The 15875-nt window shown below is 47.3% G+C and overlaps 1 protein-coding gene across 1 annotated transcript; it reads right to left on the bottom strand.

The window, feature by feature from the left end:
* Window positions 1-8279: 8279 nt before the first annotated feature.
* TMEM229A (transmembrane protein 229A) lies at window positions 8280-11527 on the bottom strand. Its single transcript, XM_083182854.1, has one exon. The coding sequence runs from the start codon at window positions 11404-11406 to the stop codon at window positions 10465-10467; it is 942 nt and encodes a 313-aa protein (XP_083038980.1). The 5' UTR covers window positions 11407-11527; the 3' UTR covers window positions 8280-10464.
* Between the last annotated feature and the right edge of the window lie 4348 nt (window positions 11528-15875).

Raw genomic sequence — 15875 nt, forward strand, 5'->3', positions numbered from 1 at the left:
CCTTTTTAAATGGGTAGAGCTGCAGTGGGAAAGCTCCAGGTTGCTTTACCCGGTTAAAAATACTTGTTTTTTTTTTTAAACGGGTAAAAAGCAGAGTTTTACCCGTTTAAAAGCCGTTTTTTTGGCAGTGGGAAAGGGGTACCCCTTTTACCCGTTAAAAAAAAACGGTATGGGGTCCCCCCCCACTGCCGTAACCAGCACCAGGCTGAAAGAGCCGGGGCTGGTATTAAAAAATCAGGAAACCCGACAAATAGGGCTTCGCTGATTTTTTAAAACCAGCCCCAGGCTCCAGGTCCGGGGCTGGTTCCCAAAATACGGGGGACAAAATGACTAGGGGTCCCCCGTATTTTAAGAACCAGCCCCAGGCCAAACCAGCCAGCCGGGTAATGCCACAGCCGGGGGACACTTATTATATAAGGTCCCGCGGCCAAAGCATTCAGCCCTCTGACCGGTCAGGCTGGCCAGGGGCCCTGGGGGAGTGGGGACCCCCCCCCCTGTGCGGTGGGCATCGGGCTGATGGAATGGTGTAAAAAAATAGAATAAAAACTATTGTCTTTTACTGTGGAACTATGAGTCCCAGCAAGCCTCCCCCGCAGGCTGGGACTTGGAGAACCACAAGTCCCAGCTTGCGGGGCATTAAAGGGCCCGCTGGCACTTGTAGTTCCACAGTAAAAGAAATAGTTAAATAAACACATACTGACACACGTGAAAAATAAAAGTTTAATACATCCATTACACAAACACACTGATACTTACCTATCTTGAGCCCGTATGTAGCCTTCAGTCGGTGTCGGCATCCTCCTCCGGTGTCGGTGTCCGGTTCCGACGCAATCCATAGGTGTAGCTGTGGAAGGAAACTATACTTCCAAGTGTCTTCCGGCGAAGATCACGTCCTCTTCTTTCCATGTAGCATCCCCGGGACTTGGCAAAATAACAAACCGGCTTAACGCAAAACCCACGGACTGTGAGCAGGAGCCGCAGGTGTGTTTGTTTACATCGTGCGGCTCTGCCTCCCGAATGCCGCTATTGGCCGCCTTGCTCCTGATTGGCCACTAGGCATTAAGCCGGTTTGTTATTTTGCCAAGTCCCGGGGATGCTACATGAAAAGAAGAGGACGTGATCTTCGCCGGAGGACACTTGTAAGTATAGTTTCCTTCCACAGCTACACCTATGGATTGCATCGGAACCGGACACCGACACCGGAGGAGGATGCCAACACCGGATGCCGGCACTGACTGAAGGCTACCTACGGGCTCAAGATAGGTAAGTATCAGTGTGTTTGTGTAATGGATGTATTAAACTTTTATTTTTCACGTGTGTCAGTGTGTGTTTATTTAACTATTTCTTTTACTGTGGAACTACAAGTGCCAGCAGGCCCTTTAATGCCCCGCAGGCTGGGACTTGTGGTTCTCCAAGTCCCAGCCTGCGGGGGAGGCTTGCTGGGACTTATAGTTCCACAGTAAAAGACAATCGGTTTTATTCTATTTTTTTACACCATTCCATCAGCCCGATGCCCACCGCACAGGGGCATCGGGGACAGCACCAGGCTTCAGCCTGGTCAGGTAAGTCCTGGAGGAGGGGAACCCTTTATTGGGGGGATCCCCACTACCCCAGGGCCCCTGGCCAGGCTGACCGGTCAGGGGGTTAATGTTTTGGCCGCGGGACCTTATATAATAAGTGTCCCCCGGCTGTGGCATTACCCTGCTGGTTGGTTTGGCCTGGGGCTGGTTCTTAAAATACTGGGGACCCCTAGTCATTTTGTCCCCCGTATTTTGGGAACCAGCCCCGGACCTGGATCCTGGGGCTGGTTTTAAAAAATCAGGGAACCCCTATTTGTCGGGTTTCCTGATTTTTTAATACCAGCCCCGGCTCTTTCAGCCTGGTGCTGGTTACGGCAGTGGGGGGGGGGACCCCACGTCATTTTTTTTTTAACCCCCCCCTCCATCTTTACTATCATTTTAAACGGGTCTTTAAACGAGTAAGTGGGAATGGGACAAAAACGGCTTTTAAACGGTAATTTACCGTTTAAAAGCTGCAGTGGGAAAGTGCAGCTTTATGGCTCTTACACGTTTAAAGACCCGTTTAAAAAAAAACGGGTCTTTACCTGTGTAGGCAATGGGAAAGCAGCATTAGATTTTACAGATTTTTTTTTTATTGTTTAATTTACCAAGCCAAAAATAAAATCTGAGCTAAAACATTTGAGCGTGGTTTTGCAAACCAAAACGGGGGTCCACACAATTCTCTAGTTTCTATGCCATAAAGCTATATTTACCGTCACATCACAACGACCCGGGTTCGGCGCTTATACATTAAACCTGGGTCACTGATTATACAGAGGGCAACCCGGATTTAACCCCTCTTATAACCGGGGTTGTAACCTTTTTGCTTTCACACTGCACCTCGAAAAGGCAGAAACCTGGCAATAACCCAGGTCTGGTACTAGTTATTGATTGTTGCCATTTTCTTTATTCTGTGCTCTATATAACTATAAATCTCAACATTTATAGTTAAACAGGTATTATAATATATCGTCTCCAAACATAACAAGAATAAATCACAATTTCCGTAGATTTGTGCATGCACACACGCAGGTGAGTTTCACACTACGTTACCTTGCAATCACAGTTTAAGTAGTGATGGGGGGGGCTGCGATGGAGTGGTTCAGGGGGAGGGCCATGGTGGCTGGGTGATGTCACATGCAGCCGCTGCGCCCTAAAACATGGCCAGCCTGCACATAGCTGTGCAGCCAAAGGGCAGCCGGTAATGTACTGTGAAGTGATCGCACTTTAGCGATGTGCCCGAAAAAAAATTGTGGAGGAGCTCGGCATTCGGAGCGGACTCCCCACAGCCTGCCACCGGGACTTGCATCAGTGCGAAATGTCACAAAACTGCAATTACTGTAGGTCTGAATCAGGACAATAGTTCTATACAGTAAGCAATTAGTTAAGGCAGTATCTCTCACAATAATGTGGCTTCTCAGATGCCAAAATATAAATATTTGTAATTGTTCCAATTTTAATGCATATTTCAATTAAATAATGCAATTAGCAACATAAGTGCTCTATATTGTATCAGTCCAGATGCATTTTGCCACTTAAAAGCAGCAAATTCTGCTTGTCATCATATATTTTATACGCACCATTAGATGCACCTCCAGAGTTATGGATAGGTGTTTGTCCACATCTACATTGGTCACATTTGTATCCATACACCCAGTGGCGGATTCAGGGGGGGGGGGGGGGGGCACCCGGGCACGTGCCCCCCCTGTCATTTATTTTGTAGCTGAGGACCAGGGCTTTCCAACGAGCCCAGCCCCGTGTCTCTAGCCCCCCGGGAACCGGAGATATCGCCTGGCAAACCTGTAACGTTTTTTACCCATAGGATAATATGGGACCCGTCAATTCCGACCCCCACCCTATTCCGACGGCTGCCAGTTCCCGCCCTGGCATCACAGAAGCTTGTGGTTGATTTCATTCAATTCCAAATCGCTGGGCCTTCAATATGATACCAGTCTGGTCTAAATCGGTCAATCGGTTCCAGAGATATTGCGTGTAAACCGATTTTTTTATATTTGAAATGTAATTTCATGGCTGTTCATGTTCTTTGAGGACAGATTACTCTGGAACCAAACGTTTCAGTTTCACTGAACCAAAATCATTCAAAGCCCACTCAAAAGTTCTTCAATATAATACTTGTCTCATGAAAATGGGTCAGTTGGTTCCGAAGATATAGCCGGTTAAATGAGATAACTGGTTAAAGGGGGGAGGGGTGGTTTTCTCTCCCCCTCACACCAGAAAATGCAGGGACTAGGCTGGTGTAAAAGGGGCCAACCTGGGAATGCATTTTCTGGTGTGAAAGGGGTATTATTTCAAATAGCCGGGACCTGCAGTGGCTATCACTTCTGCCTGGCGGCGGCTGTCCCCCATTTACCACGAGCATGTATTGCCCCTTGGCAATGAGCATGTAATCCCACATGGCAATGAGCATGGAACCTCTGGCAATGAGCATTGAACCATTGGCAATGAGCATGTAGAGAAGCAGCACTTATGTAGCATAATTTTTAATAGGCATTATGGTGTTTGGCATAACACATAATGGACATAATGGCGTGTAATTTAACGTGTAATGGACATTATGGTGTAAATGTTTAATGCGAGCCTTTGGTGGACAATGTCCCTGTTTATGAAGTGTATTGTGAATTTTGGCTTAATCTGTGTGGCATTATGTAAATTCTGGCTCAATCCGTGTGGCATTATGTGAATTTTGTCTCAATCCGTGTGGCATTATGTGAATTTTGGCTCAATCCATGTGGCATTATGGGAATTTTGGCTCAATCCGTGTGGCATTATGTGAATTTTTTCCCAATCCATGTGGCATTATGTGAATTTTGGCTCAATCCGTGTGGCATTATGTGAATTTTGGCTCAATCCATGTGGCATTATGTGAATTTTGGCTCAATCCGTATGGCATTTTATGCATTTGGCTCAATCCGTGTGGCATTATGTGAATTTTGACACAATCCATTTGGCATTATGTGAATTTTGGCTTAATCCGTGTGTGTTATTATGTAAATTTTGGCTCAATCCATGTGGCATTATGTGAATTTTGACACAATCCATGTGGCATTATTTGAATTTTGTCTCAATCCATGTGACATTATGTCAATTTTGGCTCATTCCATTTGGCATCATGTGTAAGGGGCAAGTATAATGGGGTCTAGTATTTTGTTGCATAATGTGTAGAAGTTGTATATGGTGGTGACACGCCCCCTGTTGAGTGGCCACACACCCTTTTCCGGAGCGCGCCTTTGGCGCTCGCACAACTACATCCTTCACTTTTGTCGCCTTGGTGGGCCTGCGTACTTTAAATGCCAGGGCCTATTTTTAATTCCATTCCCACCCTCTCCTGCCGCTCTCTTAGCATGTACACTGGCACCACTAACACCGCCCCTCCCCCACCCAAACCCTTTTTTATCATGGTGCCCCCCCTGTCATTTTATCCTGGATCCGCCCCTGCATACACCCTAACTGTACTCTCACTATACTTAGCCACTGTCACAAATTAGTATAGTATTTACAGTACATGTCCATCCCTGTGCCAGAGTTAACTGTTTGATACAGTACGTATGTGTTCCTGAGAACATGAAGCTATGTTTTTAATCATATTTCAAGAGGCACCACCAGATATAACAGCAATAAATAGAAAGAGCTTGTAGATAAATAACTAGAATATTTTGGCCACTACAGTTGATTGTACAGGTACAATCCAAAGAGTCAGAACTTGATACTGTGAAGTGTTTTATCCATTTAAAATAAATTTTCTTTGCCTAAAATAGTAAATCTATAAAGTTACTCATAAATGTTCCCTTTAAACCCCCTGTACCCCTGCACATCGTTGTGGTTTCATACTGACTGAGCACCCCTTTAATCCCATGGTTTTGGTTGAACTAGAATTATGATCAGCATCAGGTGATTCATTCGATAAACGCAATTGTTAAATATAGTGGCATGTTAAATTGGCAAGTGACCATGGGTAGAGTTCAGGCAATAGTCATCAACTTTACAAGCACCTAGAAACCCCTTTTACACAGCACCACAGACCTGGGTTATTGCCAGGTTGCTGCTTGAGGTGCGATGTGAAAGCACCAAACCTTATTACCCAGGTCAACCAACCCAGCAATTCAACCCATGTTTTAAGACGAGTTAAACCCAGGTTTGCCCTATGTATAATAGGCGACCTGTGTTTAATGTGAACGCACCGGACCGAGGTCAGACTCGGGATTGAGATCCGGGTCTAATTCTGCAATAGCGATGTGAATGTATATTTCTCCTTGTACCCCATTGAGGTACTCGCATAAAAGACCAAATTTTCCCTCCCATAATTACATGAATGTGAACTGGACACAGTTCTGATGGAATCTAAACACTTATTTCAATCTACACCTGAAAGTCATGGGGGGTATGCAATGTGACGCCGCTATGTCCGACGTGAGAAATAGCGTCGGCTCCGTATTCAATGCTGTCATTAGATCACGGCAGAACGGGCCTGACTTCAAAAGCTGTCGGGCCCGTTCTGCCAATAACAGCCGTGGATGGTCGTTATCCGGGCCGCAGATCGACAATCCACGGCCGTTTTCGCGGCCACGCCCGCTTTGCGGCCATCAGCACGCGGGACATTGAATCCCGTCTATCGTTATGCGGTCAATCTGACCGCAAATGGACCAGGATCGCCGCTGTCGGCGTGGATCGACAGCCGTGATCACAGATTGTATGCCCCCCATAATCCTTTAAATACCCATTATTCACCATTTGTAAGATTAGAACCGTTATGCACTTCTTCTCCTGAGCTTTTTATGGTTACACTTTTTTATTCAACACCCAAGTGTCGGCACCTTCAAAATTTGGAATAATATTCTAATCAACCAGATAACTTTATCACATGATTGCACATTGCATCCCACCACCAACCTCCACAGTGGGGGTAACTGCATAGAGAGCCATTGTACTGTACAACAGGACTGCAATAAACTGCATGAGATTGGACACTTCATGGTATATCGCCAGGCTCTGTGTATGTACAGTGTACTTTTGCTTTGGAAGTGAAACTGCACCAAGCTGCACAGAGACACGCTCCCATCTGTACTTCACCAAATTACCAATGGGATATTAGGGGGGAGGGGGAATGTAATAGCTTGCAAGAAAGATGACGTGCAAGACCCTTTGCGAATTCTCCTTTTGTTAAAGTGCCAATCATTTACACACCAAAACCAGGTTGAATAAGATTACTGCTTGAACAAACTTTAGAGGTGCATACACAGGAAAAGGTTTAGCAAACGATCCAATCTGGTTAACGATTTCCTCAGAACTCCTGGATAAATGGTTTGGTGTCAAATAGTGAACGATTGTACAAATGATTACACATAAACCATTGAACTTAAACGGTGGAGGGAAGTGGGAGCCAGTCAATCAGCTTTACCAAATCGTTCATTGTGCGTACAAATGAAACGATTGGTACACATTGCTAAAGATTGGTCTATGATCTTTCTGCATGCAGGAAAGACCGTAGACCTCTACCAACGACTGGTGGAGAGTCACAGGTTGGCCGGGACTTCTTTATGGGGTACATTTTCAGCTGAACCTGGTTGTAAATGGTTGGAGTCAGGTGTGCCATGAGGGAAGGGGTGGTAGAACAAAGGGGAGCTTAGGGGGAAGAGGTGAGGAACATATGAAGTGGGAGATGAGAAGGGCACATGGATGGTCCCAGAGGACAGACCAGCTCACAGTAACTAGCTACACACTGTAGGGGCTGGAGCTAGGTGCAGGGGGGAGTAGATGGCAGCTACACTGCGCCTTGAGACCCACTACCTTGGCACTGTCCTAATATTTGGGAGGGGGGTGAGTCATCCCCTTGCCATCTCATTTTGCAGGCACCTTAGTAAACCATCTATGAAGCAATGTGTACACATCACGAGATAGAGGAATTTGACTATATCATTAATAGAATTCTGAGTGATGGGGCTAAAGAGATACAAAGTCATGACGGTGTATGGTAGCTACAATATCTAGCGACTTGGCGAATGATGGGTCCAAAATACTAGTAGAAAATAAAAGTACTAAAGTTAGAATCAGTGTTTCTGCTATAAGCTGAATGCAAACATTTCATAAATAAATGAAAAAAGATTGTGACACCCCCATTGGTAAAATTAACAGTATTAGTAGAGATAAAGATGCATTTGTTTGCACAAGTGGTTGAGCATCTGCAAATGACACACCTGATAGCTGCATTTTCATCTTTGTTGTGGAATGCATGAAGCACGTCAGTGCAAAGCTCTTATTGTATTTGGACAATATTTGCACATTGTTCACCTCCCGAAAATGCTATTGAATCTACATATTGATGCAAAAATAACAATATTGTGTGTACATAGTATGAAAATGTACAGTTTTATGGAAAAATTATGCTTACAGTACGTACAACTCTTCTTTTTCCAAATATGTGTAAAGTTTACATGTTCTCCTTTGTGTGGGTTCTCCTTAGGTGGTGTTTTCACTCACAGTCCAAAAGACATACAGGTGCAGGTACATTATTATATAATTAGCAAGTGTAATCTTCTTAGTGGTTGGTTACATACTATGGACCTTATACGCAGCCTTGCAAGTCCATCAGATGCCACCCTCCGCCCGCAGGGCCGGACCCCCCCCCCCCCCCTCGCACGCAGTACCCCCCACACGGCTGCAAATGGATGATTTACATAATCATCCATTCGCAGACGGGGAGAAATCATTCCATGGCCGCCGACCATCTAATGATTTCTGGGGCGCACGCAGTTCAGAGAGACCTATATAGTCACTCTAAACTGTGGGCACTCTGTGCAAGGACAAGGCGGGCAGCTGACATCCGTGATGTCAGCTGCCCACCCCCCCGCATGTCCATCATGGCCTCATTAGCCTGAGAGTGCCCAGCGTTCTCATGGGAACGCCCATAAAAAGCTGGACGTTCCCATATTCCCATATATTCCCCCCGCCCTTCTCCGCCCCCTGCTCGGCGTGTAGGATGCGTGCACCCGGCCAACCGAAAGTCCGCTGTGGGTGTAGGCACCTTGTGTCTGCACATGCGCAGAAACGCGTCTGCGCATGCGCAGACACAAAACAGAGGTCCTCCGTGCGAACGCACGGAGGACCGAATCAATCTGAATAAGGTCCCATGTTCATGTATATAAAAATTGATAATTTATAAACAAATTATAATTTATTGTCTATGTTGTATTTTAACAATAAACTTTATAATTATAACTACTATAGGCCATAGGTGAGAAAACAAGAATAAATATAAATATTTTAAATACTGCACAGTAGTACAATAAAGGGAGGAACTAAAAGGTATATAAAGGAATATTCAGCAATAGATCAAGGTGGACATGAATCTGGCCTACACCCATTTACTCAGGTAAATGTTTCACTTTTGTTATAATACATGAAGTTAATACACAGTGATTGAAACAAATTGGAGAATTGACCAACTTTTCATATATAAGGAAACTATATATGTGGTAAAAAGTATTTTGGTGATTTAAAAAATTGTAAACCATATTGGTCTGTCCAATACAAGGTTGGTATCCAGACCTTAGGTCGACTATCTCTACGTTGATTACCATTGGTCGACAGTGAATAGGTCGACACCTATGAATGGTCGACATTGACAGAAGGGCAACACAAGCATAGGTCGACAACGGGAAAGTCGACACGAGTTTTTCACCTTTTTTTTAGCTGACAGGTGGTATTTCATGGGAGACTAAAATAGTGTGCTGAGCGTACTGAGGCACTGTGCCTAAAGCATGGCAAGAGCAGCAAGCCATGCAAGGGGACGCGGTACACAGACGATTTCCATGTCGACATTTGGGACAAAAAAACATGAAAAACTTGTGTCGACCTTCCCATTGTCAACTAATGCTTGTATCGACCTTCTGTCAATAACGACAGTCATAGGTGTCCACATACTGTCGACCTAGTGATGTTCGACGTAGACATGGTCGACCTAAAATACCATAACCAACAAAGTGCCAGGTATTGGTGTGCTATGCACTGTTCATTTACAGTAACTACCTTAATCTGGGTACACACTATGCTATTTTTGCAAACGATATGCAGGCTAATGATATTGTTAATAACATTATTGTGTCTAATTAAGGCCCATACACACTGGGCGATTTTGAGCTGAAAGCAGCTTAGTTTTACATTTGAGCTGCCCAGTGTGTACAGCCCGGTGATGAGTGCTTCCCCATTGTTGCCGGCCGCCACCAGTCACCTGGCTGTTATTACCAGCAGATAAGCGAAGGGGTGGACGGCTTTACATGGTGTCCTGCAATGGAAATCCATCCACCCTAGGAAAAATTGCTAAAACAGGCGCAAATCTCTCTGTGTGTATGCACTGAGCAATTTTCAGCACAGCGATTTCCCCATCATCGATCTGCATACACTCTGGGCAAAAACACCCAGTATGTATTCACCTTTAGTATGTACGTCATTAACGACCCCCCTGTCCTTAAGAATTGCATGGGGGGGGGACACGAAATCACTGAACAATATTGTTTCTGATATCAGGTGCATGCAGTATATATCGTTTGTCCCGGAGCAAGCAAACTGTATAACGTGTACCCAGCTTTAGTTATGCGGGGGATAGAGGAGCTCTGCAGAGCACGGCATAGAGGAACTCTGCAGAGCACAGCACAGAACCCATGGTGGAAGCTGTTCTGCTGTAACCCTGGCAGCAGAAATGGTGATGAGGATTCCTACAGAAGCAGCAGTCACTGCTGGTGGTCACCATGGGACGTTCTGCCAGTAACTGTGCCCAGATACATGATCCCTAGCAGCAGCAGTCAGGTTGCTACGGGCAACGTCTCCACTTTATCTCTGTGAAAGTTGTGTTCCAAGTCCCCTGTGCGGCCGGGCTGCGGGCCCCACACCATCACACGTAGCGCACCCGCAGCAGCACCTTGGACAGCAGATCCTGGTAGAAGCTGAGGAACACCCATCCCGGTAAGTACATGAGGGTCACCAGCCCCATGAAGTTCAGTGGGTAGTGGGAGTAGTCCCAGGAGCAGGCGTTGCACGCCCGGAGCCCCAAGCCCCAGCAGAACTCCCAGGTGTAGACGAAGAGGATGTAGACGGGCAGCCGCTGCCAGACGCCCCATCCCCGCCGGTAGCACAGGTAGAAGTACAGCCTCTCCACCACCAGGCTGCAGCTGCCGTACATCAGGAAGGACCAGAGCGACGTGTGTCCGCTCAGCGGGCTGCCCGGCTTCTCCAGCGCGTTGAAGACGGCCGTGAAGAAGACCTCGTCCAGGAAGCCGTGCATGCCGAAGAAGAGGAAGCGCAGCGGCAGCGGCAGCCGGCGGCCGGCACCAGCGGCTCCGGGCCCCTCCCAGCCGCCATGGTACTGCAGCCGCAGGAAGCTCCGGAGAAACACCTGCGAGTAGTACACGGCCAGCCCGTACTGCAGCGCCAGCTCCGCCGCACTCAGCGCCCGCTCCTGGGGGCAGCACTGCAGCAGCGTCCTCCGCAGCAGGATCTGCAGGCCCACGAACACGGACGGGTAGAAGACGAAGTGGAAAGCCAGGTGGTTGTCGGGGAAGCTCTTCCTCTGCAGGTAGATCCGCTCCAGGGCGAGGTGGGCGGCGGCGTGCAGCAGGCAGCGGGACGGGGACGAGAAGCCCACCAGGCTGTAGTCCGGGCTGTGCGAGAAGCGCCGGGCGCAGGAGCTCAGCACATCCAGGGTCAGGCCGTGCATGCCATAGAAATACAGCCGCATCCAGACGGGCAGGGGCTGCGAGGAGGAGGTGCCCGCAGACGGAGCCTTCACCCGGGCTCTCACCACCTGCCGCCTCCAGGCGCCCTGGTTCCTGCCCATGGTGCCGCTGCTAGAGCCGCATAGTATATAGCCTGTGTGTGGTGCAAAACGGGAGCGGGCGGCTGGCGGCGCATCCAGTGCCCCTCCTCGTGTGCACCGTGCTCTGTGCTTGTCATAGGAAGCCCCCACCACCCCTCCCCTCCAGCCACCTCTAGCCCAGCATCTCGCCCCATGCACAGACCTGAGCGCTGATTTCTGCTGCTCTGTTCCCTGCTGTGTCACCATGTCATTGTCACCTCATGCTATCCAGTGTCACCCTGTCTGGCTCTCATCATCTACAGTAGCAGCCTCATATCGCCCCTTTGTCACTGAGGACATTAGAGAAGCACAAGCCTGCCTGGCAATCTGAGGAACATGTTGTATTGTATTGTATGTGGCCAATATCTCAGTACATGTGCAGTGGTAATGATGTAGCTTGTATGTGCCTCACATGCTATACACAACACATGTACATTATAACTGCAATTCATTGAATCCAAAACACAGCTAAGATATATCAGAGGGCTGCAGTTCCTACTTGGATCTGTGTTGGATGATATCTTGGTATAGCCCAGGAATATGAATGCACTGTAATGCATGACCTTTTTCCTGTTGCAGAACTCAGTCATTGGGTAAGAGCTAAACCATTAAAATCCTTAGGGAGAATGCGGAATGCAGTAGTATATATTGATCTGAAATATGCGTCTCCTGTGCATTAGGGGTGGTGACCTGTTAATTAACTAGTGGCAGATATTGATGGTTTGAGGCTAGACATGAGCGATTTGGCATGTTGACATGGGGTTTTTCACATTTTTTTGAGCCGACGTGCCGACAGGCGGTATTTCATGCCCTACCATCCACTAGGACATAGTGGGAGAATAAATAGTGTAACATGTGTAGCAAGGCACCGTGCCCGAAGCATGGCGAGTGCAGCGAGCCATGCGAGGGGACGAGGTGCTATTTTTCAGTGTCCATGACGACTGTGTTGACAATCGGGACATTTTAAAAAAAAAAAACAGTGTCGACCTTTTGACTGTCGACCTAACCCATGTCGACCAAATGGCCCTGTCGACCTAACCCATATCGACCTAAATGCATGTCAATCTAATGGTGTCGCCCTAATGACTGTTGACCAACATTGTGGTGACTTAGTGATACATACCCCTGAGAGCCATGTTGTTGAATGTTATGCAGTGGTAAGTTGGAGTAGTATGGGAGGCATGGGCATCAACAGCAGCAGTAACAATCTTGTTCTTTTATGTATGTTACAGAGATTAGTGTGCAGCTCCTTTAAAACTAGGGGGCCCGGCAACACATGCAGCACTTGGTGTGAATCAAGTTATCTGTTTACATCACTGTTTTATAGGTTAATATCACCTGAGAAAATATGTATACTGTAACTATGTATTTGCTTGGTAGAATTTCCTTTCACTCAAATGTCTTCCACTTCACCTTGACTTTAAAATATAATATTTCAAACATTTTTAAGCGAGATCAAAAAAAGTAATTAAATATAAATATATATGAAATACATATAAATGTGATATAACTTTCTGTCTTGAAACATAACATTTACATGTAAAGAATGAGGATGGTTTGCTGTAATATCAAAGAGGCGGTTTATAAATCCCTGTTAGCCATTGCCACAGAATAGAATTTGATATTTTGTATCAGTATTCAATAATCCTGTGCGTAATGACCCTGAAAGCAATATGTCTCTAAGTGGGCATTGAGCTGCTATAGTACTGACATTGGCGATTATAGATTTATCCAACATGCTGGATATTAATCGCCAGGACGATAGCTACGCGCAGGTCCGCGCATCTCTATGGCTATGGCTCCTACACACAAAGCGATGTAGGGGCATTTTCTAAATGATCTAGTGAGGTGCATGGGAATCTCTACATGCGTAGGCCCCATTACTCCCTAACATCTGCATCACTGAAGATACTAAACTAAAATAAAAGAGTATCAAAACAGGATATTTAGTTCCCTATTTAGGTCGACATGCATTGTGTCGATCCCTGAAGGTCCACAGTGCTTAGGTCAACACATGAAATAGTTCGACATGGCTAAGGTCAACAGGTTTGGAAGGTCGCCACAAGCATTAGGTCGACAATGGCAAGGTCAAAAGATCGACATATATTTTTCACCTATTTTTGAGCCGACATGTGCCGACAGGCGGGATTTCATGCCCTACCATCCACTACGGTATGGTGGGAGAATAAAATAGTGAAAATTGTCAAACGCAGCGAGCCATGTGAGGGGACGCAGTACACTTATAAGGTGTCCAAGCAGGGGCGGATTGGCCTACCGGGAAACCGGGCTGTTTCCCGGTGGGCCGGCATGTTTTTAAATGTAACAGGCCGTTTACTTCCTTTACAGGGCCGGCCGCGGCATCTACGTGCATTTTCCCCTTATCAAAGATGGCCGCGGCCGGCCTCGACTGCTGCCACAATAAAAATGGCCGCGGGAGGGCTGGTGCGCATGCGCGCGCGCGCACGCAGCCGCTCCCGGGGTCCTGCTCAAAACAGCCCGCCCTCGCACCTTTACAGGGCCGGCCGCGGCATCTACATCATGCATTTTGCCCTGAAGAACAATGGCCGCGGCCGGCCTCAAACTCTGCCATAGTAAAAATGGCCGCGGGAGGGCTGGTGCGCATGCGCGCGCGCGCACGCAGCCGCTCCCGTGGTCCAGACATGCTTCCTGCACTGGCTCTCTGCCCACCCACGTGATACAGCAATCCGCAGGATTACTGCTGGGCTGGAGCGGCGGAGCCTGAAACCAATGGGCGGCAGCGGCAGCCAGGACTGAGCAGAGCAGCAGCACTACCCACCCACCCAGCACAGCAGCACCCAGGTTAAACTAGCACCTAAGGGCGCACACTTGCAGAATTTATATGTTTATATATATATATCTATATATATTGCACAAGTAAATGTATGTCACTTTTTTATGCATTTACCTTTCACGGTGTGTGGCATATGTATAATGGGCATTATGGTGTGTGGCATATGTATAATGGGCATCACGGTGTGTGGCATATGTATAAAGGGCATCACGGTGTGGGGCATATGTGTAATGGGCATCACGGTGTGTGGCATATGTATAATGGCATCACGGTGTGTGGCATATGTATAATGGGCATCACGGTGTGCGGCATATGTATAATGGGCATCACGGTGTGTGGCATATGTATAATGGCATCACGGTGTGTGGCATATGTATAATGGGCATCTCTGTGTGTGGCATATGTATAACGGGCATCACGGTGTGTGGCATATGTATAACGGGCATCACGGTGTGTGGCATATGTATAACGGGCATCACGGTGTGTGGCATATGTATAACGGTCATCACGGTGTGTGGCATATGTATAACGGTCATCACGGTGTGTGGCATATGTATAACGGGCATCACGGTGTGTGGCATATGTATAACGGGCATCACGGTGTGTGGCATATGTATAACGGGCATCACGGTGTGTGGCATATGTATAACGGGCATCACGGTGTGTTGCATATGTATAAAGGGCATCACGGTGTGTTGCATATGTATAAAGGGCATCACGGTGTGTGGCATATGTATAACGGGCATCACGTTGTGTGGCATATGTATAAAGGGCATCACGGTGTGTTGCATATGTATAAAGGGCATCACGGTGTGTTGCATATGTATAAAGGGCATCACGGTGTGTGGCATATGTATAACGGGCATCACGTTGTGTGGCATATGTATAACGGGCATCACTGTGTGTGGCATATGTATAATGGGCATCACGGTGTGTTGCATATGTATAAAGGGCATCACGGAGTGGGCCATATGTATAATGGGCATCACGGTGTGGGCCATATGTATAATGGGCATCACGGTGTGGGCCATATGTATAATGGGCATCACGGTGTGTGCCATATGTATAATGGGCATCACGGTGTGTGCCATATGTATAATGGGCATCACGGTGTGTGCCATATGTATAATGGGCATCACGGTGTGTGCCATATGTATAATGGGCATCACGGTGTGAGCCATATGTATAATGGGCATCACGGTGTGAGCCATATGTATAATGGGCATCACGGTGTGTGCCATATGTATAATGGGCATCACGGTGTGTGCCATATGTATAAAGGGCATCACGGTGTGTGGCATATGTATAATGGGCATCACGGTGTGTGGCATATGTGTAATGGGCATCACGGTGTGTGGCATATGTATAATGGGCATCACTGTCTCCCCTCCCTGCATCCTCCACCACTTTGTGACTACCCTCCCTGCATCCTCTGCCACTCTGCATTCCCCCTCCTACCCTGCATCCTGTGCCACCATGCCCCCCCTCACACTCTGCGTCCTGTGCCAACCTGTGTAAATCCTCACTCCATTCATTCTCAGCCACTCTGCATCTCCCCTCCCAGCATTCTACACCCCCCTCCCCCCCCCCCCCCCTCCCAACATCCTCTTCCACCCTGCCACTCTACTGTGTTGGGAGA

This window comes from Crinia signifera, chromosome 4, assembly GCF_055691185.1.
Source record: "Crinia signifera chromosome 4, ASM5569118v1, whole genome shotgun sequence".
Lineage (NCBI taxonomy): Eukaryota > Metazoa > Chordata > Amphibia > Anura > Myobatrachidae > Crinia > Crinia signifera.

Coding starts and splice junctions, on each gene's coding strand:
- TMEM229A (XM_083182854.1), bottom strand. CDS start 11,406: ATGGGCAGGAACCAGGGCGCCTGGAGGCGGCAGGTGGTGAGAGCCCGG.